The following is a 26,776-nucleotide window of genomic DNA, read 5'->3' as shown; positions in this document are numbered from 1 at the left end:
GAGAAAACAAGGTCCAGAGTGTGGCCAGTGTTTTTTGTTTTACAAAACGAGTATCCGACACCAATACAATATCAAAGAGCATGAATTACTGAGAACCCATTTTAGGCTATTTTCTTAAGGTGAAAAGTTCCTCCCAGATACATGATTGGATGGTCACTTATTGGACAAATCAGCAGATGGTAAAACTATGGATAACTTTAATCATACCTAAAGAAATGTATTTCCACATTATACATGTTTAACAGGGGAAACAGTCCTTCAGGCTATATTTATGTTACGGATTACAAAGACGAATGTGCAGTGGCTCTTATCTTTCCTGCTGTTTCAGTATTTTCTTTTTAAGAAAGGGGAAAATGCTTCTCATGAAAATTATTAGGAATAATCTCTTTCATACTTTTCAATAAAATTACACATTGCTTTATAGATTTAGAGGAATATTTTTGAATAATTTCTCAGAGGCCCAACTCTGCACACCAACATCAGTGACTAGAAAAGGTCATTTACCCAAGTTCTGAGTAGCAGCATTGCAAGTTTAAGGAACTATATGTTTTGCAACAGATCTTTAAGACACACTAGGTACAATCCCGCCAAAGGTTAAGTACTTTTAAAGTATCATTGATGGCAAAAGGAAAGTTAAACTTATGTTTAAATATTTCCCATTCAAATCGATGGGACCTAAAAGCATATAACCTTGGCTAGATCGTAACAACTGCACAGCCAAATGTCTTACACTGATAAAATCTATGAAAATCATGGTGCAATTTCAGGGCTTTCATTATCAAAGTTTACAGTTTTTACCATAATAGCAATTCACAAGCACCTGATGAATTTAAATGGATTCTTTCATATGGCACAGGTAACTGTTGAGGCAGGAAATGTTTTGCACAACATATGCATGAAACTACACAAACATTTATTCATTTCTGGCTTTAGCGGTAATTTATCACAGTAACCCAAAATACATTTCACTTTTATGTATGAAACCTAAATAAAATTTGATGACTATGGCTCTCTCAATTGATTCCCAGGCCAGTTACAGTATCAACTGTGATCAACATGTCAGGAAGAAGTAGGCTAAAATAATAAACACACATTGTGTGTGGCATTTGCTTTGAACTAGTTCCTGAGGTACATGCACCCTCCCACCCAACAGGCATGCTGCAATCTGATATATACATTCTTTGATATAGAGCTAGCTAGCTAAGTAGGCTTTAAAAGCACTCTTCATAAACTATGCCTTTATCTCAGAAGAGTTGGTTTGCAAGAGTGTGATAATGAAATTGCAGCATGAAGTAAGTTGCTCTCATGGATTAGGTGCTAGAGCTTTGGGTAGTTCTCCCAAGTTATTACTTGAAACTTCATGTCACTTTATTATATAATAGTCTGAAATATCAACTTTCCACAGCAAAATCTAAAATTTAAAAAGATAGTTTAAAAAAACACTTCCCTTTCATTGCACCTCCATGTAAAATATTGGGTTTTAAAAATAATACACTGCATTTATATGTAGGCCATAGAATCAGCCTTGGGTTCAGTAAGTGCTTTGCACAATAAATGCAAACTAAAAACACTGTAGGCAAAAAAAAGGAAGAGAAAGCAGCAATTTTAAAAAGTTAAATTAAATATAAGAACTTCAACAGTAGGTATAAACTGGCTTTATGCAATTACCTTTGCTCAAGTGCAGGACTTTTTTTTCAGTTCCAGCAAAGGCAAATATTTATGCGTCTTAAAAGTTCTATAAAGACCAATTTTATTGCCAATTTTTAAGTGTTCCAGTAAACATACCATTAATTTTTACTAGACAATAATAATTTTTTGAGTGAAAATAATCTTAATAGTGATTTCTTCTAAGTTTCAAGCATATCTCAATTCCAGATATACAGTACAATTTCAGAAAAGAAAACATTGTCAAGAGTTAAGAAAACCACCTTTTCTCCAACCAACATACACAATTTTCTTCTTGTATTGACGGTGAACTCACCATTTGACATGAACTATTTTGAAGCTTGTTATCTTCTTCAGAACAACATGGATACAGAACAAGCACATTCCAGGTTTTTTGATGTTTTATCAAGTTACCAATCAACATTGCATACACAATCCATGGTCCTGCCTTCTCCCTTCATCATCTTGCATAGCGCTTAATGTAATCTTCCACTTTAGATCGGAAATCCTCCTACACCAGTGAGGGTGGGGGGGAGGAATAGAGAAAGATTTGTCTGCAGAAATATTGGTAACATTTTTGCTGAAAGAAAGCATCTGCACTTGGAATTATACGCATTTCAGCCTGCCAATACATGTAAAGAAATAGAATGGTATGACTCACTCCATTAGATTGTGCAGAGAGATATGAAACTTTATACATCTGAAGCTTGTGTTTCCGTATTTCATGGAAAGTGGATTTAGGAGGGATTGGGGGGGGGGCGAAGACTGAATTGCAGAGAGTGATGTTTGATTTCTGTTCGAATCAAAGGTTGCGGCTATGGGGGAAGAAAGGTCATCTTGGGATGTTGATGCTGTAGGCTCAGGTTGTATATATGTGTAAGTAAATCACATATCATTAAGACACCGCAGGCTCCACTGTGTCTCATTCCGAATGAAACATGAACCCTGGGTGTCACAGACTGGCTTGACGCATGCAAATGGTAGGAAGAACCAGCTGGGGAACCCCAAAGGGAAGAAGGCTCAGAGCCCAGGTATTGGTGGTGGGAGAAGACGACAACTGGGAGGAGTTGGAAGCTGAAGAGTTAACAGGGTTTAGTGAGCAGGGAGAGTTTGTGGCAGAGAGAAGTCCAGAATCGGAACCAGAAGCTGAAGCAGGAGAGGAAGGAAGCCAAGAGGCAGAGAGGAGTCCAGCTGGTGAAGAGCTGTGTTTGTCTGCCCCTCCTGCTACAACAAGTTCCCCTCTCCCTGGTCTCCCAGAAGCAGAAGGAGCAAAAACTGCAGGCACAGTCAGAGATTGCTTGGGAAAAGCCCTGGAGAGGAGGGGACTCAAATCGTTGTGGGAAGGTGGGGACCTTCAGTTTCTGCTACTGAAGATGAGTTGCTCTGCTCATTAGGCCTGGCACTCCTGTGCAGATCCTGTTTTTTCCTAATCAAGAGTTAATTCCACTTGCTTGGGTAACTAACAGCTGGCTTGCTTCTGTTGGTAAGTGCATGGAACCCCTGGAATCTCATACCACTCAGAATGAGGTGGCGTGCAAATAGTATGTTCTAGTGGTCTTCAACGGGTCCAGACCCAAGATCTACCTGACTCCCAACTTGTATTATGGGACCTAGTTTCACATATTCATTTTTGATTTATAACTTAATAGCACTACTAAGACACTTCACTTCTATTGAAATGGTAATTCACAAAGCAACATACGTAGTGCTACTTTGGCATTAGTATGAAATGAAAACCAGTGATTTTTACACTTTTTCTTAGCCAAAAGGCTGAGAAGCTATTGAAAACCAGTGATTGATTGATTGACTCACCATTTCAATGAGACATCTGAGCAAACATTATTTCAGATTTAATTCCAGTGGGGGGTGATACGTGAAAAGCTAACTCACAGCTTACCTTGTACAACAAAATTGGGGTTTTGTTTTTGTTTTGAAGGTCACCATTGTTGAGAAGCCTGTTCACGAAGACAGGTGCTACCAAATGGCAACTGGTGAATGACTGCTTCACTTGCCAATTCTAAGTACACTTCATTAACTGATATCCAAAACTTTGGTAATATTAGTTGCTGAAATTGCACTTTTAAGGTTGTGCCACCACAGAGATCAAGGATTCTTTTCTGCAACTCCTTGTCTTAATTCCTGGTGGCTCTGTGTCCACTGTGGATGCTTGTCTTCACTAGATACCCTCCCACAAATTTGTTTTTTAGCTTGTGTTCTGGTGAGCTACAAGGGAAGAATGTTGTGCTGAGTTCTGAGTGGTGGGGTAGTTTTTAGCGTGTGGAGGGAATTACTGCTGCTTCTCCTCCGAAGAACAGAAGACCGTTCCTCCTTCTACCCACTACAAAGCATACGTCTGCATTATAGTCCCAGCATACTTCCAGTTGTGGAAGAAGTCTAGAAAGCCAGAGAAACAGACCAGAAAGTGAACAGAGCGTCCTTACTCCATAGAGAGCTATAGGAAGGTGGGGCATACAGTTGGCCAGAAAAGTCTTTCTTGTAAAAGAAAGTTCCATTCCTCTTTCTTCTGCCTGTATCTCTCTCTGTTTGCCTCTCTCCTCCCTTCCACAGGCATTGAAGGCTGGGTTTCTTCTTCCTCTGCCTGTCTCTGTTGCTTCCCCACTTGTTTTGTAGCTGATGGAACTAGGGTTTCTTCTTCTCCAGCTGTCTCTGCTTCCCCGCTCGTCTTGCAGCTCAGAGAGACGGGCGTCTTCGTACTCTCCTGCCTTAATATCTCCCCCTCCTGTGATGCAACTGTGCCAGGAAAGCCGTTGCCACCAGTGGAGTCGAGCATGTGTAATTGAATTTGCTCAAGTAAAATGTGTGTGTGATGTGATTACACTGTACTGTGAAGTTACTGAAAAGCCTTAGAGATGTGGAAAGTGAATTACAGAAAAGTCTTTTTTGCTTTTCACCAACAACTGGCAATTCTAAAGTTCTGCATCTGAATTTCTAGTAGAAAAACTGATTTAAATACAGCAGAAACCCTCATGAAGATGCTGCTGCTGCTGCTTGTGCACAAGTTCCTGAAAAGGTGACAAGTTCTAAGTGAGTGAATCAAAAACAGCTACTGGACAGATGGTCCCTTTGTGCTCGACTGTCAGGTGTGCAATGCAACCTAATTTGTTCATTAGCACTAACTGTGATTTGTAATGAACTGAACCTTCTGCCTTCTTCCCCACCCCAAAAATATTAATTGCCAAGGAGTAGTACACTTTGCATCACACACAAAATACTGAAGCTGAAATCCAACAAGATATACCCTGGGTGTTCCTAGAGACGTAGGCACAAGCCGTGTTTTTCAGGTTGTCTTAAAATAAGAGACCCCACATTCCCCTTAGTGCCAAAAGCAACATGCCGTACAGCGTGGCAAACAGGTCCTAGGAGACATTAACCCTTTTTTTGGTATCTCAGTCTGATTCAAGGTATTCAGGTTACTGTTCAGGTTTGCATGGTGGTGGCTAGACAGCAAACCTTTATAGTAGCAGAACTGAATTTGTGGGCCCTCCTTCCTGAACAGTTAAGAAAAGGGGTTTGTTTGTTGTTTTGGAAAAGATGTAAGACATGTCTTGCTTGCACCTTTGTTCTCAATACTGTTTTCTATTACGCTGGTTATATTGTTGGTATGGAATAATTCTTTCTGCTAACGGAAATGGCTTTGATTGTCCCAGGAAAGTAATATACAGTGGTACCTTGGTTGTCGAACGGCTTAGTTGTTGAGCAAATCGGCTCCTGAACACTGCAAGCCTGGAAGTAAGTGTTCCGGTTTGCGAACATTTTTTGGAAGTCGAACATCCAACGCGGCTTCCGCTTGAGTGCAGGAAACCACTGCAGCCAATTGGAAGCTACACCTTGATTTTTGAACAGTTTCAGGAGTCAAACGGACTCCTGGAATGGATTAAGTTTGAGAACCAAGATACCATTGCAATAAAAACAATTCATAAAATAAATAACAGATTTTACTAAATTGCCTGATCTGTCACCTACTTCCAAGTCCCTGCAACAGCAGAGATCCCTAGATAGTTTCAAAACATTCATTCTCCATTATTTCCACCCATGACTTCTGTTGGCTATTTTAGAAAGGTGGGTGGAGTGCAAGACAGCATGAAGGACTCTACACTGCAACACTTTGTTGCATCTTGTCCACACCCACACCTGTACCCCTTACTTTCAAAATGTATTTATGTCCCATCTTTCCTCCAAGCTGTAGGAGATTCTCTCCCTCCCTATTTCATCTTCAGAATAACCTTTTGGGGCAGGTCAGGCTGAGACACACAGAATAGTCCAAGGTAACTTGGTGAGGGATTTCAACTTTGGTCTCCTAGGTCCTAATGATAAAACTTGACATTCCAATAAATTAGTCTTAAGGCAAAAGTGCATGCCAGCTGCTGAATCACTATTACCACCACAAAATAACTCAGCAGCGTGGTAAGGAGATACCCAAAACCTGAACACTTGTGCACATTTATGCATTGGGCTGGATTTCACTGTGAAAAGGCAGTTTTATGTCTAGTACTAGAAACTGAAACTCAATCTCAAAAATGTTCTGGAAAGCACAAGAATTGCTAGAGAATGTACTGATGATAGCATTACAGAGTCATTCCATATCAAGTGATCCATTTTTTTTACCTCATGTAACCCAATTTTCTTAATATTTTGTACACTTGTTGAATGATCAAAACTAAGTTTAAATCTAAAAATGTACATTTTTATCTCATCCCGTTTTTAAGTTATGAGGGTTTGAAATTTCAAAAAATTGACAACTTTGGCCCTACACAAAAACCTTAAAAGCTCAGCCCAGAATTGAGATATTTCAAAACTAAAAATATCAATCTCCTCAGAACTTCATGGGCTTTAGTATGATGTGCCACATCATGGGCTTACATTAACTTCTACATTTAATTTACAATTTTTTTTAAAGAAAATGATTAAAAAAGTAATATGATTAAAAATTTCCAAAAAAATATATTTCACCATTTTCCAAGAATCGATTTCCGCAGCATAGGACAACAGTATTGTTCTACAATTGTTTGTGCAATCAGATTCTACCTATGGCTCTTTGGCTATAACTCATTACTGTTCTTACTGTATGACACAATAAACTTTATAGAGTTCACAGTATAATAATGGTGGTTTGGATAGAAAGATGCAAGTGCACAAGTTGAATATACTTCTGCTTGTAGGGTGTTCCCTCCCCTCCCTGTGGAGGGTCACCGAACACTCTGGCACTAGTGGGGGGTGGGTGGGCACAGGGGCTTGCAGGCAGAAAGAGAAGATCCAGCATCCTGCACAAACGTTAATGCCATATCATTGTGCAGTGGAGAAGGTAGATCCAAGATCCATTGAATACTTTTTTTTAATGATGCTTGTTAAATATTGATGCACAGAAATCATTCCCTGTCAAAGGCTACACAAGAGATTAAAAAATTGAGCCGTATTCTCATAAGATAATATATTTAGTACATTGCTACTCACCTTGTCACGTAAATGATGCTCTGCAGCTTCAATATTCAAAGGATCATCAAAATTCAAGAGATCCTGAAGAGAAAAAAACCAGACATTTAAGAAAATGGTTGGCTATAACTACCATACATATGAACTTTGAAACTAACCCTTTCTACCACACGGCAAACTGTTTATGATTCTATAGTATTGGGATCATAACTGAGAAAGCTTGGGCGACTGCTGTTGCTGTTCTAATGTTACAAGGTTGGAATGGACAACAGAATTTATTGATCAGATTTCCAACAATTGTAAAAACAATGGACTAACCACACTAACATTGCCTCCAAAATAGCACTGGAAACCCGGTTCAAACAAGTTTTGAACTCTGCTTTGGAGCTGAATTATGGTTTGCAACAACCATTGTTTGCCCAGTTCATATACTCTGGCAAACTATGGTTAACATAAACCAGGAAGTGAGAAAAAGAATTGAAGTGTACAAGGGGAGGAAGGAGTGCAGTAAGTCCAAAGCCCATTCATGATGACCAAACAAAGGTGATCTGTGACACTTAACTGAGCCAAAGAGATTGAATTTAGCGCAGAACAACAGCTGGATAAGAATTAGATAAATAAATATGGAACCTAAAGGCAAACCAAAACCCTTAGGGAAGCCTACTGCAATTTTTTACTTTAAGACTTTAAGAATCAGGTTGCTATGCCTTATCACAAACAGCTTATGAACACCCACTCCTCCATTTCAACAAAGGTTCACCATTCGGCAGGTTGCGTGTGAATGTGCAAAAATGCTGTTATCCAAGAACTGGGTGAGCAATACTTCAGTTCCAAGCAAGTAACCATGTCAACATTACATCTCCACAAAATAAATATGTCCATAATTCCATTAACTTTTCACTCAATAAAAACAATGATCAACTTACCCTATAGGAGAAAGCAACACTCCCAATCTAGCTAAAATTAGTTAAAATAAGGCTGCAGTTCTATAAATTTTTACCTGAATGAATTCTTTCAGAATAGATATGTATACAAGTGAACTATAAATCCTATGAAAGCAATGGGACTTAAGTGGTTTCAATGGGATTTCCGCTATTTCCATGAGGCTTAATTCCAAGTGTGTGTAGGATTGCAGTCTCAGATATGACTAATTTTAGCTAGTTTTACTAGACAATAAGGTTCAAAGTTCCAAAATGCTCTCTGCAACAAACACTACTACTCTTTTGCACGAAGGCTAAAATTTAACCTTGTTCAAATCAAAGCAGCCTGAGAGTTGACAATCTCATGCAGTAATTAAGTCACTGTGAGAAGGAGGGGAAAGAAATGATCACTATGGAAACAGAAGATTGTCTGGCAATTATTTTTGCAGTGGTTGGTGCTGAAAGTGGTATAATATTGCACCTCCTATATTCTGCTTTTCTTGCTATCACAGTCACTCATTATGGGTATTTTTTTAAAAATCCCCTAAACAAAAATCCCCAAAATGTGGTGTCTTTTAAACAAAAATAAAATATTATACAAGCTTTAAAAACATAGCTCAGGCCTAAATTGCACATGCTATATGTGATCAGGTCATCTGATATTTTTATTTTTACATAAAAGCTGCCCAAGGCATCCCAAGTTAATTGGACCAGCAGCCCTGAGGGAAGAAGTCATTAGCCTATTCAATCTGAACAGTATTCAGAACCTGTGATCTGAAACAATCTGTTGTTTACACGTTTTTGCGGGGGGGGGGGGGGGGAGATGTGGACACTTCTTGAAATATAAATCCTCATAAAGCACATATACAGGCAATTGCCAAGAGTTCAGAGTATGCAGAGTCTACAGCTTGTCAGGCCTTACATTTTCCAATGTCTCGTGGTTCTTCTGAGTTTATACTGTAGAATATGCTTAAATTGGGGCAGGACACACACGATTCAGTTAATTCACAAAGTCTGCCTTTGAAGTAGACAGAATACTTTGATGTAGAAAATATGGTCCTGGGTGCATAATTATTTACAAGGGAGGTTTAAAAATGATGCTGTTTCAGACCTCTGGTGGAGCACAGGAAGCTGAAGGGAATCCACTGCTAGCTTGTCTGCCATTAGGGATAATTATTTGTTAATAAGAGGTGGTCAGAATACCTGAGAAGCCAGCCTCAGTTCTGAAGAGACACTCGCCCATTGTTATGGGGAGGAAGGTGAAACTTCCAGGGAAGGGGCGCTTAGAACAAGGAGTTACAGCAGCTCATACACCGAATAATCGCCCTGAAACGAGGGTGTCAGGTTTGCATCTCCATTGCATTAATTATTTTTAACGGATTGGAAAGAAAAGTAAACTGGACTCTCTATTTGTCAATAGCACCCAGTGATAAAGGTTGCTAAGGACTACAAAAATAATATAAAATATCGTAACAGGCTGGAAATGTCTTCAAGACACTCTACATATCTGATAACTTTGAAAAATGTAGATCAGACTGTGACTTTTCAACTGTCTACAACCTACAATTTATGTACTTGATAACTCGCAGTTTCTTTGTGTTGAGTCGATGAGAGACGGTGGCTGAATTTACAGCTGCATCACAGCTCTGGAAGAGAAACCCAGCGATCATGAAGGCTGATTTTGGGCCTCTTGTAACAAATGCTTAAAGAGCAGTTAATGCAGTTGGAATTGGAATTTCGGAGTATGGTTAGAGACGTTGGAATAAGGATACCAGACGTCCCCATTTCCCGGGGACAGTCCCCGGATTTACAAATCAGTCCCCTGACAAAATCCACTGAAGCTGACAAGTGTCCTTTGATTCACTGAAAAAAATATGGTAACCTTACATTGGAATGCAGATGAGACAAATGGGAGGTGATGTGAGTCTGGATGAAAAACAAGAGGACCCATTTTTAATGAATTATGAAGACTCAGAAAGAGAGGATAAATTCAACACAGCAGATGGCGGTGCGGAGACAGAGATACAAAAATATTACTGGGGAAAGTGCCTGTCGTAAACTCACGAGCCGAAAATCATTCAAAAATAAAAAATGCTCACATCGAAACGTCCTTAAAGAGAAGTCAGATGAAAATGTTGCCTATCTCCTGAAGGAAGATTGATTAAAAAACTGGAAAAGCAGGAGAGAAAAGCACGAGGTTATGATTTATTGATTAAGCATCTGGCAAATAAATGTGAACTCTCATTTTACTGAGATGTGCTGGAATCCACAAAAAGAAGTATCCCATAAGAAACTGGAGAAATATTAGTTTGGGACATTCTAAAATGAAACATCATATTGAACTGATTGAGTATCAGAACTGGCGATGATGGAGGCCTGCAGAGGAAATTTGAAGAAATATCATTAGCAGACGGCAGAAAGCTGCATGCCACCTACAGCTAGGAGTTACGATGCAGTGTATCTGCCAAAGGTTGGAAACAACTGCATTATACATAATTGGCAGATGGAAGGTGGAAGTACCTCTCCCCCCTTATTATTTAAGTTTTTTATAGTTTGTTTTGATTAATATTAAATTATATAAGCATGAGATGAGATGATAATATGATACGAAGATACATACAGAGAGAAAAATGATAGAAGAGATCTGTGTGAGAGAGAGAATCGAGTGTTTTTTCTCAGGGTGTGAGGCTGATAAAGATGGGATCTGTCCCGGGTGGGAGCTGGGACGATGTGGATTTATGTTTGTGAACTGAAAATTAAGATAGAAGGTTGAAAGAATATAAAATTTTGTTTTTGTGTGTGAGTGTGTCCTCCCCTTTTCTTTTCCTTTTTATTATTTTGCTCTTTTTAATATTAGCTTTGTTTGGTTTTTATTATATGTTGAAAACCTTTAATAAATTTGAATAAAAATGATACTGTTTCTTCCTCTGAGTAGATTGTCAATACCTTATAATCATTAGATTTCCCAACGTCAAAGACATAAATACAGCTCTACTTCAGATTGCGAGTTGGACAGCAGAGCAGAAATATATTCCATCTGATGCTGTAACTACATAACTTTAAAGCATAGCTGTCAACGTTTCCCTTTTTAAAAGGGAAATTCCCTTATTCCAAATAGGATTTCCCTTAAAAAAAGGGAAAAGTTGACAGCTATGTTTTAAAGGGAAAAAGCAATTAAGACCTTATTTATCCTTCCTTTTACTTTCCAGAAGAATAGCATGAGCGTTTGATTACAGAAATGTTAATTTAAAGAAGCAACAGTACATAGATTCAGATTTGTTTATCTCTTATCATCCCAGAAGTTTACATAAGGTAACATCCATAGAAGTTAACTGAGAGCCCAATAAAACCACAACATAAACTTAAAACGCCAAATTTACAGAAGAATCGGGGTCCACCCAGGATTCACTGGGACAGCAGATCCCAATGTGGATCATTATTCCTCTTTTTCTTTAACAGGGAGGAAGGCACCATTTTGTAGTTCACCTTAGGTGCCAAAATACCTGAGAAGAGTACATACTTTCTTGTCAATGTGATTTGCTAGGGGAGGTAGGCTCCTGATGTTTATAAGGACTACAAAGAGTCTTGTAACACTCTGAAGAGAATTAATTTCATTAGGGCATAAGCTTTAGTACAGTCTACCTAATCAAGTGCATGCAAGGAGACTCTAGCTCACTGAAGCTTATGCAATCATAAATAAGATGATGATATTTCAGGCCCTACAACACCTTTGATGCAACAAATTCACACGGTAACTCTTTTAGAAGCTGTAAGCACTGTTTTCTTTTGCAAAGGGCAAGTGTGATGAGGCCAACTGAAAAAGATGTCAAACAGTGAGTGCACTTGTTACTTACAGTAAATAATGAATTTAATCCCCAAACAACATCCTGAAAAGAAAAAGAAGTGGATTCAGTCAAAGAAGTTGAACAACGCACTCTTACTTATTTTTTTACCAAATGCAAAATGCAAAAATACTGAATTCTAGCACAAAATGTTCAGTAAATGTTGAGCTTTCCATAAAGAATGTAAAAAACAACAAGACCCGACCCTTATGTAAAACATTTAATTTCAAGGTATCCATGAGGCAAAGCCTATGGTGGGGAAAGCGAACCATTTCCAGCATGACCGTATGGTGGAATAGGCTTTATCCCACTTCTCCCAACTGCCTTAACGAGACTACCTCTCACATCCACTTCATAGGTGAACAGGGGAATATGCCTCAGAGAAATCAAAACTTTCATAAAACACAAAAAATACAGCTTGGGTTAAAAAAATAAACAATGAAACCACATTTAGGTCCCATTTATTTATTGGAAGAGGCAAGAAACTAATCTTATTAGAGAGCATGTATTCACCATTCAAATCAAGATAACAAAAATTTGTTAAAATTTGCCCTGGAGATTTACACAAATGTTTCTGATTTATGAAAGTTTCCACCTGATAAATATGATCACATTTGTATGTTTAAGATAATACTACCTTTAATGTTCTAGTTGGAGCCCAGCCAGTGCCATCAATTGAATGTTCTCTCAATAAACTGAAATAAAGATGCAAATACATATTATACACAGATTTCATATGTGCTTTGCTTACTCTAGGATTTAAGGGACAAATTAAATGCACAGAAAACTAACTGCCTGCTAAGGAATGACAGAAATTTTGATATTAATAGCTGAAAAGTCATTTGGGTTTATGTGTACCCCTACATATAGGCGACTGCACACAAACTTGGCAAATAGTGTAAGCAGCTGGTCTTGTCCCACCTCATATCATTTGGTGATATATTCCAACTACTCTGTCTTTCATCAAGGTTCTTAATTCAATCAGTCCATTTTGCTCCCACAATTTTGTATCAACTGGTTGTGATTGCAATTTGTTTTAATCTGTTTTTAATGTTGCATTTTACATTGCAGTAACCAGCCCTGGGCCTTTGTGGTAAAGGGTGGGTAATGAATCTAACTAATATAAAACTGTAAGATGTCGTCACCCTGCAGTTCACTTGGCCACAGACAGGTGACGCTGCAAACCACAGTGTGGCAAAGAGGTGGTGGATGGGCAGCCCAAGCAAAGCCACCAGACTGGGCTACAGCAGCAGCCACCCTGCTCTGCTGTCGGCCCTCCTTTCAGCCCTGGGACCTCTGCCTCCAGGATCCACATCTCCCAACTGGTTGGCTCTGCTATTGGTCACTTTGGAGAAGAGAAGGAAATATTATCCCCACCCACCGATTCATTGCAGGGGGGGGGGCTTGCAATCCCCCAAAGGGCTTTTGTCATAACTTTGTGTGTGGTAGTTGGAGAAAGTGATGGGGATGAGTTCCCTGGTCATTTTCTGCCAGCCTTTGTCCTGTTTCAGGCTTTTGTGGGTTTGCAAAACCTCAAAAAGTTTTTTGTCTTAGTGTTGGAGAAGCAATTGGGATGCTTTTCCTGATTGCTTCTCTGCCTGTCTGGTAGCCTGGACACACATTTTTAAGGGAGAGAAAGGTGACCAAGAAATGCATTTGGGTAGATCGAGAGAGGAAGGGAGGTTTGTGTCTGTCTGTCGGTATGTGGTGAGTGCATGTGTGACCAACAGAAGGTGAGTTCTGGGTGCAAGTCATTTGAATCCCCTCTCTATTCTTCATTGTTTGTTTAGTCTGGCTTGCATGTTTTCTTTTCTTTTCTTCCTCAGTGAGATTCCCTGTCCACTTGGTAGCAGCAAATGCAGTGCAACTGCCAGCCTAAGCCCAGTCCCACTTATTCCTCTGTGGGCCTTTTCAGTTGATGGAGACCCACCAACCTTTGCTTGCCGCAATATGGTGTGCATCAGTGTCTCACATGTGCATAGGTTAGGGGAGGAAAGTGAAATGGCACCTTTCCTGTGGGAAATGCCTGTGTACATTCAGCTTGGTAAGATGTTGTAGCCTCTCTTCTTTTATTGCAGCAGGTTGAACTTGCTCTTTCATAGTTAGCAAGATCCAAATAGCACAGCATTTAAAGCAAACAAAGCTCTTGGCAGAGAGCTGGCTGCATTAGCCAGGTTGGTTCAGCTACAGACGATCATAAAACAGGATTCTGTATGGGTGGTTTGTTTGTTTGTTTGCTGTTTTACAAACATTACTGCCTGGTGTGGAGTTTGAGCAAACCAGGAGAAACTTTTCATGCATACTTATGCTGAAGTAATTCCCATTTGGGGAGAAGCCATTTGACAGTGATATATGCTCTTTCTTTCTTTCACCTACATACTCACAAGAAATAGCCATTTCATCTACTGGCATTTAACTTTGACAATAGAATAAGAGAAGTGAGCTATAAAAATTGTTTATTACCTTAAACAGATTTCCCCTGTCTCCGTGATGTTGGGATGCCAGATTCTAGTCAAACATTTCACTTTGGGAGGCTGCCAGAAAATAAAACATAAGATTACAAAGCTGCCCAAGCTGAAGGACAAATCAGGAGATCACACTGTATTGGACAGCCGCTCTCCAGAAATTTGCACCGTGTGCCATCCCACAGCCTACCCCCCCCCCCCAGTTACTTATCCAGAAAACAATCGGAAGCCGCACTTTGGTTTCCGAACGTTTTGAAAGTTGGACGGACTTCTGGAATGGATTCTGGTTTACATTTGTGGGGGAAATCTGTTTTATCATCATCATCATCAAAACGTGACGCGTATTTAAATTTGCCAGTCTAGTAACCCTCGCTCCATGTTCCTTCTAATCCTTGCCACATCAACATTAGCAAACGCTAAGTAACATTTATGGCAGATTATGAAGCAGCAACATGCTGAATCTGTTCAAAGAAGATCTACAACTACAATCCTTGAGTACACTTAATTCAGCTCTCTAGAATCTCGTTAAAAATAAATGCTCTTCAGTTCATATGATTTTTTTCCGTTGTGTGCATGAAGGTCTGAGTAGCTGCAAGGGTATGGTTGTAAATGTAAGAGATTATTATTATCATTAATTTATTGATCACCTTTTATACAATTATCTCAGGGTAATATACAATAAAAACAGCAATTTAAAAACATGATCAAGGAACAATATGGGAGGAAGAGACACTTAAAATAGCAATATTCGCTCCCCGTTTTATTCTGTGGCCAGGTTCAGTCCCAGTTAACCTGCAGCCAGAAACCGCAATAAGGATGGATGGAGGAGCGCTTTTTCTTTTGCGACTTTTTTACTGAAGTGAGTAGCTGTTATAGTAACATTCTGTAATTTATTATAACTAATAACCATCTAACTTAATTAGTCTGGTTAGATTCTAAAGTCAATCCAATATTTCTATTTTCTCTCTCTTTCATCCCCACAAATCTTTGTATCACATACTTAAACTGATTAAACAAACAGATTCTTTATAAACACTGGAAAATACAATTATAATATGCAGCTCCAAAATAATCCTTACTGGTAAAAACAACAGCTAACTCTTTCAGAAATTAATTTCATAGCTCTGCCAATCATATTCACACATTCAAACTTCAGCTGCTGTTGTGTATTTGACTGCAATTACCAGGGTTATTTTTTCATCCAGAAAAGGTGTGAAAACATTAACAAGAATACTTATTTTTCTATAAAAGTTGATTATGCGAGGCAAATAATACAACAAGAGCCTGGTGAGAATGTTGTAGCAGCTGCTATTTATATAATCCTATTCTCAGAAACCTTAAACCACAAACACATATGTGTACCTTTCACATGAGAACAAATCCAAGGGAGGCTAATTTTTTTATTTCAGATTTTATCTACAATTTTATTTCTGCTTTCAAAATAATAATTAAAACAAAAACTGTCTAATGATTCACAATGGGCAGAGCAGGAAGCAGCTGAAGACACTATCTAGTACAGGCACCCCCAAACTCGGCCCTCCAAATGTTTTGGGACTACAATTCCCATCATCCCTGACCACTGGTCCTGTTAGCTAGTGATCATGGGAGTTGTAGTCCCAAAACATCTGGAGGGCCAAGTCTGGGGATGCCAGATCTAGTATCTCACGATTCTGACCTTCACATTTTTCCAGCATAAGCAGGAATGCTTTCCTCTCACATTCTCCTTTCAGCACCTCCTGCTTGCTACAATTACTGGATCTTACATAAAGGATCTGCTATATTAAATAGCTCTTAACATTAAATTCAGAATGGTATCTTGCATGCTCTTCAGAAATAGAAAAAGAGTATGTAAGTATACTTTATACAAAATAGTTTTCTCTTGATAACTGCAGAATTATACCTATATCTGATGAGATTTAATTCAAGAGAATTGCTCTTCAGTGTTGAAAATTTCCCAAGTATCATACAAAACTCATTCACATTTTTACAAATTCCTAATGGATAAAGAATATGAATAACCTGGGAGTTCTGGGTCTGCTGCAGGCTATGGTGGATGCCGAGGATCGCTCGTCCGGAGCAACCTAATTGCTGCGAGGAGGCAGAAAGGGAGCGCAGGCAAAGAACCTTCTCTAAAAAGCCCGGAAGGAACATTTGGGTTCTGAAGGGTCCAGCGGTGTCGGAGAAGGCTCTCTAGGAGCCCCCAAAACTCTGGAGGGAGCAGCGAAAGCACCAAGACTGAACACAGACCTCACAGCAAAATGCCTCAAGTGCCCCCATTAAAGCAGCGACTTCTTTAAAAAGTAAAAGGAAATCGGACCAATTTGGACAAGATAATTTTTAAAAAATATATATTTAAGAAGAATTTATCAACTGGATCCACACCAGGGAGGTAAAGAGGATGTCCCTCCTGGGAAGCGGGTATGAATCGGCATGGAATAAAATCTGCAGGGGCTAAGAAAAAATAAATAGATTACCCACTAATGATTTTTCTTTTTAAGCCTTCCATTGGATGAGTTGAATTAACATTGTGATTTGAGCTAATATTGGATGCATAAGTTTAAGACTTTATAGTGCTTTTCCAGCAAGCTTGCCAAACTGGAAATGAATTTTAGACATTGGGGTGATAAGAGAAGAAAGCAGGATGTGAACTTTGTGAATTATTCATCTTAATACTTTAAGAAACATATTTATTTCCTTTGCTACTTTTTATGAACTAAAAATTTGGAGATGTGGCAATTTTTTTCTTTTAAATGAACCTTGTCTGTGTAATTGGTGGGCTTTTTGAAGAAGCTGAAGGGAAAAGGAGACTTGGTACGAAAAGATCTTAAACTTCTCTCTCTCACACACACACACACATGTGGATATTATGAGGGCTTTTTGAAGATGCTGAAGAAAGATAGAAGTACACTGTGGAACGATACGATTTTAGTGAATGGAAAAGATTTTTAAAACTTTCATATGAGCTAAAAAAAAGTTTGGATTAAAGGTTATTTTCTTTTTTATTTTCTTAGATCCTGGGAAATCTTGTGAATATGCTGTGGTAAAGGAGGGAAAACAGGAAATAAGAAACCAAAACAATAGATAAGAGGGAAAGCAGAGTGAGAGAAAAAGGACAGAAACACAAGCGACACAGTGCGGCTGGAAAAATAATTACAGGGCTTTTTTAATTTGTTTTTTTCTTTTTTTAAAGTACTTTCTCATAAGAAAGGAGAGCTCGCCACCTATTGGTATTTTGATAGAAGTATTGATTTTCTTTTTATATAGAAATTGAGAACTGAAGTTTATTTATTTATTTATTCTTTAAACTTATTTAAAACTATTTAGTTATTATGTAAAATAACAACTAAAAATTATTTTGCATTTTGAACCTTTTTTAAAAAAGGAAAAAAAACTTTTTTTGATAAAATCATGGCTAATACAGCAAAAAAACCCACCATGAGGCCCAACTACAACACCAGGTCAAAGAAAAGGTTCAATTACAGAAGGGGACACAAGGTCTGATTTAATGATAATTTTATTAGAAATGAGGAAAGAAATGAAGGAAGGAATACAGAGACTGGAACAGAAAACAGATAATAACACTGCTGAGGTCGCAAATTTGACAACAGAAATTAAAGAACTGTCACATAAAACATTAGAATTGGGAAAAAACAGTGCAAGAATTAAAGCTTAAAACCTCCAATTTGGATGAATCTTCCAAGAAAGTACAAGTGGAGGCAAGAGACAAAAAGGGAGCAAGAGAGGTTGAAGAAAAAGATGTTTAAAATAGCATTTGTAAAAAAGAAGAAGCTTTTCTTCTGGGAATTATAGGGGTAGTCCTACCTAAACAGTACAGAAATTTATTCATGTATGAAACTACAGTGGCAAGAATGTTATTTGCCCCAAAATGGAAAGAAGTACTGTGAAAGAAGAATGGATACAAAAACTTATGGACTACTCAGAAATGGCAAAAATTACCGGAAAAATAAGAAATCAAGGTAACAAACTTTTTACAAAAGAATGGAAATGGTTTATTGAAAATGTACAAATAAACTGTGAATAGGTAAGAACATTGGCAGGATTTTTGTAATAACCTGCAGTTTCATAAGAATACACAAATAAAAGAATAAGGTAAGTTAATTTAGAATATGCAGGAAATGATAAAAATAAATTTAAGGAACTGCAGAAAGAGGAGGAAGGAAGTCTAGTTTTGAAATGTTAAAATGACTGTAAAACTATTGAAATGTATATAACTGAAAATCATTTTTTTTTAAAAAAAGAATATGAATAACCTGGACAATATGGCCATACTCAAGTACAGTGCCATACAGTTAAAAACCAACTGCTTTTCGAAGCCTATTTTAAAGGAAACTCAGTAAGTATTAAACTGTTCTAATTACTTACCACCATATTATAGGCATCAGGAACTTCAATTTCAAACTGAAATGTTCCATTTTGATAATAACCTTCATCTGTTAAAGAAAAAACAGAAGCTTAAAGGAAATATGCAACAGCACAGAAAAGATAGTGAACAGCACAGAAAAGATAGTTTAACCCACAGCGCCACCCGCGTCCCTTTTACATTGACATGGTACCAAACCACATACCGGTAATTATTTTTCATGCAAGCTAAACACTTACTACTTATCCTGAGAAAGACTCAAGAAATACAATCTCCAACCAGCATGATCAATGTGACAGTACTAGTTAAATTTCAAACTACGCATTCTCTACACACTATAGAATATAATATATGTAGAACACATATATTCGATATGTAGAATATAGTATAGAATATAGCATATGTAACAGAAATACATAATAACCCCCGAAATAGTTATCTGGAAGAGTCAACTGAATTATCAGCAATTTATCTTTTGTTAAGCTTTACTGCTAAAGGTTTTTATTTACACTGTGTAGCAAATGAAGTAGTATGGGGCTGATTTCCCTGCTATTTATTTGGTCTTGTATAGTAGATCTGTAACTCGTGTAAAGATGCCTTAAGACGTTTTATGAAAATTTTGTGAATACATTAATTGTATAATAGTACACAGAATGAGGTGCTGATTTTGAGCAATCAACGGATAAGATTTCTGAGTCAAATGTGTAACGTGGGACATTTGGATTTGGAGGGCTACATCTACTCAAACTTGTTCAAACTCATCCAAAAAGGTTTTATATAATTTTGTGCAGATGCTAGTAGGCCAAGTTAAATTTACACCAGAATCAGCAAAAGGTGCTGAAGATGTACTTGTCCATGTTCTGATACCATGTACTGTATATTGTCCATGACCAAAGATACCAGATTTTTGGAAAACAGCTTGCCGTAAGATCAAGAACATTAACTTTTCTTGTGATGTCATAGAGCCAGTGTGGTGTAATGGTTAGAGTGTTGGACTATGACCTGGGAGACCAGGGTTTGAATCCCACCCAGCCATGAAGCTCACTGGGTCACCATCACTTAGCCTAACCTACAGCTCACAGGGTTGTCGGAAGGATGAACTGGGGAGGAGAACCATGTTCACCACCTTGAGCTCCTTGGAAGAAAAGGTGGCATATAAACCACAGAATCATAGAATTGTAGAGTTTGATAGAATTAAAAAAAGAACATTTGCTCTAATTTATTAATTTGTTGTTTAACTTATTATATACCTAGTCTATTACATTTGATTTTAAAACAAGTATCTTTTTAAAAAAATTGTACCTTTTTGTTTTGCCGCTTGCTTTTACTGTATTCTTGATTTAGTGTAGTTCTTTTTTGGGGGGGGCATTGCATAGCTTTGATGCATCAAGTATGGCTGTAAGTTAACCATCAAAATATAAATATATCTATCCTCTTACTCTACATTTCTTTTCAAATAACAAATGTTCACCTTCAGTTTCCCCAAATAATTTCAAAAGAGAAGGCTGAAAATTGTGTGTGCGCATTCACAAAGGGATTTGAGTGTTTATAGAACACTCTGCACTTAACGTTAACAGTTTCAAAATACATTCTTAAAAGATTACCTGGGTTTACAGTTAGGAGAAAATAATGGAGTTTATTTGGGTCAGGAAAGTTTACTTCACATGTACCTGAAAAACAAAATTTAAAAATCTGAAAATAACCACCAATTGTGACATTTCTGACAAGCTGTGGAGGGGAAGGCAACAAACATAGGAACGAAAGAGAAAAAGGCCTCACAAGGGAATTTATTGTGCAGTTAATATTTACAAAAGGTAACTACAATCTGAGCTGAGTTCATGCATAAATCTATTAATTTATTAAATAAATGTATATCCCACCCTTCCTCCCAAAGGAGTCCCAGGTTGCAATATCTGCAGCTATCTGAAAATGATATACATTGGAAAAGAAGAGTTTGTACACTCCTCAGAAAACCTTCTGAACACTATACTTACAAGGTAAATTTACTTCAAGTTCTGCAACTTCTGTTAAAAATGAAATAAAAATGTGAGTCAATGCCAACTTTATATAGCATCTTTCTATATATAATACTCAAGATAATTTTGGCTTACATCTAAACTGACAAAGCAATAATAAAAAATCACAGCAAAAACAGTATCTTAATATAGAGGATATTACAATATTCATGTTAAAATATAAGGTGCAATAAGCAATACTAAGGCTATAATTAAACAACTGAATTATAACTATACAAAATGATTCAATGAAGTCAGTCACATAACTGCTGAAGGATAATATTGAAATAACACTACCCTAAGCTTATTGACAATGCAATCCTACATATGTATACTCAGAAGTAAGCCCCAGAGTTCAGTGGGGCTCACTCCCAGGGAAGTAAGGGTAGGATTGGAGTCTAAAGCACTTAAATCACCCTAACACAAAAATACCAAGTTAATCACAACAAATTTTTAAAAAGCAAGGTATTACCTGTATTAATATTCGCCTTTATATTTTTCAAGAGTCAGTACAGAGCAATGACTTCCTGAAGGAAACTGTCTAAACAGTAGTTTGTATAAAGGCCAATTACCCAACAGAGCCAAAGGCCAGCAGCAACTTAAACGGTATGACACCCTCCGCAATTCAGACAGTCATTATTACCTAGGTCCCATAAAAATTAATGAAACAAGATGGTCACAATCCCACTGTTTTCAGAGGGGTTTAATGGTGAAGATTTTTTCCTGGATTGGACCCTAGGTATAATTTTGCCCATTTTAATAAGGCATTTAGCACATTTACAGTACAGTGGTACCTCTGGATACGAATGGGATCCGTTCTGGAGCCCTGTCCGCATCCTGAAGCGAACGCAACCTGCGCCTGCAGGTTGCAATTCGTCGCTTTTGTGCATAACGTCATTTTGAGCGTCTGTGCATGTGGTGAAACCCGGAAGTAACGCGTTCCGTTACTTCCAGGTCACCACGGAGCATAACCTTGAAAACGCTCAACCTGAAGCATATTTAACCCAAGGTATGACTGTACTTCTCAGTTGAGGTTAAGAACTTTGTTAGGGCTGCAGGCCAATGTCAGGTGCGTACGTGGGTAGAGCACCCCTTTCCTCCCTCTCTGCCACCCCCTTTCCTTCCTCATCAGAATGAAATTAAGCCCAGGGTGACATGCAACAGGTTCTTCCCACCCCTGCTCTAAACGTGTCCCTACAATTCTGCTCCTTAAATTGTGTCAAGTGATCCACAGACTTTTTACCTTACCATTTTATATTGCTTTCAGTTTCAATTTCCTAAAAGTAGTACAGTGGTACCTTGGTTTACGAACTTAATCTGTTCCACAAGTCTGTTCTTAGACCAAAGCATTCTTAAACCAAGGCATGCTTTCCCATAGCAGTGGGGGACTCAATTTACAAATGGAACACACTCAACAGGAAGCGGAACATGTTCTGCTTCCAAGGCAAAGTTCACAAACCAAAACACCTACTTCTGGGTTTGCAGCGTTCATAATCCAAGTTGTTCATAAACTAAGCTGTTCTTAAACCAAGGTACCACTGTATAAGAGAAGGTCCCAGATCTCTGTTTTTAATTTTTTTTATCTCATCCTCTTTTTGAGTTAGGAGGATTTGCAGTTTCAAAAAATTGACAATTTTGGCCTTGCTCAGCCCAGAACTGAGATATTTCAAAACTAAAAATACCTTCAGAACTTCATGGGCTTTGATGTGATATGGCACATGATGGACTAAATTTTAAAGTTAAGTTACATTATATAAACATTAAAAATATATTTATTAAATTAATAGGATTTTAAATGTCAAAAAAGTATCCCCCCCAAAAAAAGCGCTTTTAGGGTTTTTGTTTAGTTCAGCAAAGCCAAAATTGTCAATATTCTGAAATTTCAAACTCAAAAACAGGATGAGATAAAATAAATTTTAGATTTAAACTTAGGTCTGCTCATTAAACAAGTGTACAAAATATTAAGAAAATTGGACATGGGGTAAAAAAAAGTTATCAAAAATTGGACCACTTGATCTGGAATGACCCTCCAGATGTATGTTGTAAAACATATTTTCAAGCCTCAAATAAAGGTTAGTGGTCTGCTTTTAAAAAAACCTAGTCAACGCAATGCAAAACTGACAGCACACTTTAAAGCAAGCATCCCCAACCTTCGGCCCTCCAGATGCTTGGACTACAATTCCCATCATCCCTGACCACTGGTCCTGTTAGCTAGGGATCATGGGAGTTGTAGGCCAAAACATCTGGAGGGCAGCAGGTTGGGGGTGCCTGCTTTAAAAATTAAGAGTCAAAAGAACACCAAGGCAACCTGATGATCCTCTTTCCACTAATATACAACCTACTTTTTCCTCTCCTGCTTCCAGTAGCTTATATTTTCCCCAACCAAGGTAAAGCCAACTATTCTCTATCTTTTCCATCATTTGTATTCTCTTCAGCTTATCATTATTCTTGCTGCAGAGCTGATTGTGCTTAAATGAATGAATCTTAAATTTTACATTCCCACATTTTTATTTCATTTTATTAAAGAAGCCCGGGCTGTCTTGCTCCCTGAGCAATACTAGCAACAACCCCCTCCCATTATCGATGCAGAAAATGGATTTAGAATTCCTAGTATTTTGCATATGAACCATATTCTTATTCAGCCTAGTGGACTGGGCCAACTGACCACTTTTCCTGTCCAAGAACACACAATTATTTGTAAATGCTCACAAATTCACAAAGCACTATTTCAAAGTGAACTAATAGGATTCAGTTCCAGATAGGTAGCCGTGTTGGTCTGCCATAGTCAAAACAAAAAAAATTTTTTTCCTTCCAGTAGCACCTTAAAGACCAACTAAGTTAGTTCTTGGTATGAGCTTTCGTGTGCATGCACACTTCTTCAGATACCTGAAGAAGTGTGCATGCACACGAAAGCTCATACCAAGAACTAACTTAGTTGGTCTTTAAGGTGCTACTGGAAGGAAATTTTTTTTTTGTTTTAATAGGATTCAGATAAGCATTTTAGGTACAGCACTGACAAAAATGCAGTGAGGCAGACATGCAAACAGCAGCATGCTCTACAGCCACATGAACACACTCTCTTGTGCTATGATATACTATGATGTGGGTCAAACAGTAGCCATGGAGAAAAAAATTAAGACTTATTACAGCAGTCATAGTCTGGTGTAATTCTTCAGAAAAGCCCATTTTCTTTTCAATGCCCTAGAATACCTGGCAGCTGGTTTCAAGCTTCCTCTATGCTTAAAAATATAGATTGGCTGGTTTGACCTGGATGCAATTTCTCATGAGACTCATTCAGTTCATAACTGAGGATGAATTCCATTTCCTTGGAACTTTTACTGTTAAATATCTGTTCAGCACAGATTTGATATGCACATGGTACAGTCCTTTCCAGAGATATGAAGACTTATCAAAGTTCAGAAATAAAGTAATTTTTCCCCTGAGGATTTTTGTTCTTCCTCTGCAGACTGGGGGAACAGTATTTCATATATAAGGGACACATTTTAAATTCTAACAGTATAATAAAATGTCTATTTTGAACCACAGAGGGCAATTTTGAGCACGGTCAATAAAAAATAAAGCAAACCAAGTAACTATTCAAGTTTTATTAGAACATCAGATAACTTAATTCACTCAATTTAAATAGTGCCAGTCAGTTCCAAAGCCCAATCCCATACAGGACTTACCTTCTCTGTTCTTTCATCAACATGTTTTGTCACATAGTAATACAGGCATGTACCACAGTCTCTCTCTCCATTCTTCTACACTTTGTAGTCTTTCATTCATCATCTGCCCACCCCAATATGCAACCTATCCTTAGTAATATATGCCCTTCTTTCTGAACCAATGCAAAGCATACAGAGAAAACAAGAATGTCAGTGTTCAACTAGCCAACCAATACCACAATGTTGTTAGTTCAGTTGTCCCCCAGCCGGAAGAGGACTGGGGTCAAGAGACTGAAGGTGCATGGAGGCTAAATTGTACGTGAGCAGAATGATGTAAGATTGTGCAATCCTATGCAGAGTTATCTGGAAGTAAACTATGGAATACAGTGGTACTTACTCCTTTGCACTAATTGTTTATATGATATAGAAGTTAATGTGGATCCTTAACTTACAGTTTTTATGCTTTTTGGCGTGTTCATGAATTTGTAAGCATCTTAACTTTTCTCTTTAAAAGGGTTTTTTATACTCTGTTAACCTCTGCACTTTAGTTCAATTATCAGACAGTGCATTAAATTTTAGGAGAACAGTGATATTTCATATAGAAAGCAGCATTACCTTTAACAAGTAACTTATCTCTAACAGACACTCTTCGAGTTGAATCAGAACCTGGGTTGGATGAACGGGGCCCCTTGACACCATCATCCCGTTTTAGCTTGCTTGCCAGTGTTAGCATTACTGCTATCTTCCGTCTAAAGCATACATGAAATAAAAGTAAATTAGTCTTTTTTAAAAACCTTGTTTGTATTTTCTTCCAAATGTAGTGTTCAGTTACATGAAAGCATAGTTATCCTTGTATAACCTATGCACAGCAATAGGCTCAATACCTGTGAAATACATAATTCCTTACATAAAATTATCTGTTTTCATTAAGTTGGTCTTATAAACATAGAAATGTGCATTCTGGTAAGTGAGGCTATTGCTCCATCAGCCCAGTACTATCTACTTTAGCTGGAAACAGGTGTCCAGGGTTTCAGGTGGAAAGCTTTTGCAATCCGTACACCCAAGACTCTAGCGGAGACTGAACGTGGGGCCTTCTGCAGGCAAAAGCATGTGCTCAACCACTGAACTATGGTCCCTTACCATAATCATTATGGACACTGCTGTCAAAGCAGCCTTCTTATTGGCTCGTAAGAAGTACAAAGGTGTAGCATCTCAAAAAAGAAGAATTAGAACATTCAAACAACTACCTAATAATATTACAGAAGAATAAAAGTCAGGTTATCTCGGTTCAGGCAGAATGCTGAGTTAACCCATGGTTAAGCATGAACGCACAGGTATGCACAAGGAAAATAGTGTTTGCTTTGCTAGTCCCTGGTCACCCTGCTGCCATGATACCAAAAGGTAAGCCAAGATTTGTCTGAACATGAGCTCATGGTTTGTTTCGCTCCAGACAAACCACTGGCTGTAGCCAAGGTATGCTCTTGGCTTACCACTTGTCTGGGGGGAGACAACCCATGAGTCCAGGAAAGCCGTTTCAAGACAGAACACCGCTGCCCCAATAACTACACAATGCACTTACAGAATTCACTGGGATGGGAAGTGGTGGCAACTTAAATGGCTTTTTAAAAAACAAAATAAGAAGGTTTGGCAAATCTAAAGCTAGACCTTAGACTCTCCACCCCAGTGCCCATCGCTTTCATGCTCTGCTCCTGCTGGAGCTTCTTTGGGGTGGGCAGGCACAGAAGAGAGTCCCCGGAGGATCAGACCAGCTAAGCCAGCAGAAACTTCCCCGTGGCGGCCAGCCAGCTGTCCCTCCCAATGCCACCAGCCAGGGCAGGAGGGGAGCCATCCCACCAGCACCCTCGTTTTCACCCCAACACCTAGTCTACGGAGACGCCTCCACGGCGCTGCCCTGCGCAGAGATCAAATCACTGGGCGTGGGAGGGGAGAGGCACCCCACCAATCCCCGCGACCCGTTTCCTGAGGCGTCCAAATCCAGCGGCCGCCCTCAGATCCTGCGGCAGTGAATCCCGCAGGTTAACGGCGCGCGCCTGCGCTCCGCTTGCACTGCCTCCCTCGGCCCTGTGTGAGGGAAGCTCCGCGTCTCCGGCGCGAGGGAGCCAAGGGCGGCCGGGGTCGGGCCGGGCGCGGAAGGGGGCTCTCCGGAGGGAAGGAGGCGCTGAGGAGACGTCGAGTGGCGGGCGGCGCTGCTCACCTGGAAACGCCGTCGAGCCGCCCGGAGAAGCCAGCGCCGCCAGAAGCACCATCCCCGGCGAGGCTCCCGCTCCTCCGGCAGCTGCGGCGGCGGCGGCGGCGGCGGCAACACCGCCCCCTTCACCCCTCCCCCCGCGCTGAACCGGAAGTGGAAGGAA

The 26,776-nt window shown here is 38.9% G+C and overlaps 1 protein-coding gene across 2 annotated transcripts; it reads right to left on the bottom strand.

Annotated features, from left to right (window-relative positions):
* Positions 1-180: 180 nt before the first annotated feature.
* On the bottom strand, positions 181-26,776 carry UBE2F (ubiquitin conjugating enzyme E2 F (putative)). 2 transcript variants are annotated; one of them, XM_083573264.1, is made up of 10 exons: positions 26,620-26,776; positions 25,020-25,153; positions 20,719-20,748; positions 20,329-20,394; positions 18,727-18,794; positions 14,342-14,412; positions 12,516-12,573; positions 11,891-11,923; positions 7,138-7,200; positions 181-2,176 (listed from the first exon to the last, which is right to left on the bottom strand). In XM_083573264.1, the coding sequence occupies exons 2-10, from the start codon at positions 25,135-25,137 to the stop codon at positions 2,126-2,128; spliced, it is 558 nt and encodes a 185-aa protein (XP_083429390.1). In that variant the 5' UTR covers positions 25,138-25,153; positions 26,620-26,776; the 3' UTR covers positions 181-2,125. The 2 variants fall into 2 exon arrangements, with proteins under 2 accessions (XP_083429390.1, XP_083429391.1); XM_083573265.1 differs by lacking the exon at positions 20,719-20,748.

Source organism: Podarcis filfolensis, assembly GCF_964270895.1.
Source record: "Podarcis filfolensis genome assembly, chromosome: 1".
Classification (NCBI taxonomy): Eukaryota; Metazoa; Chordata; class Lepidosauria; order Squamata; family Lacertidae; genus Podarcis; species Podarcis filfolensis.
Note: the sequence above shows the minus strand (reverse complement) of the source record. Positions and strands in the feature narration are given on the sequence as shown.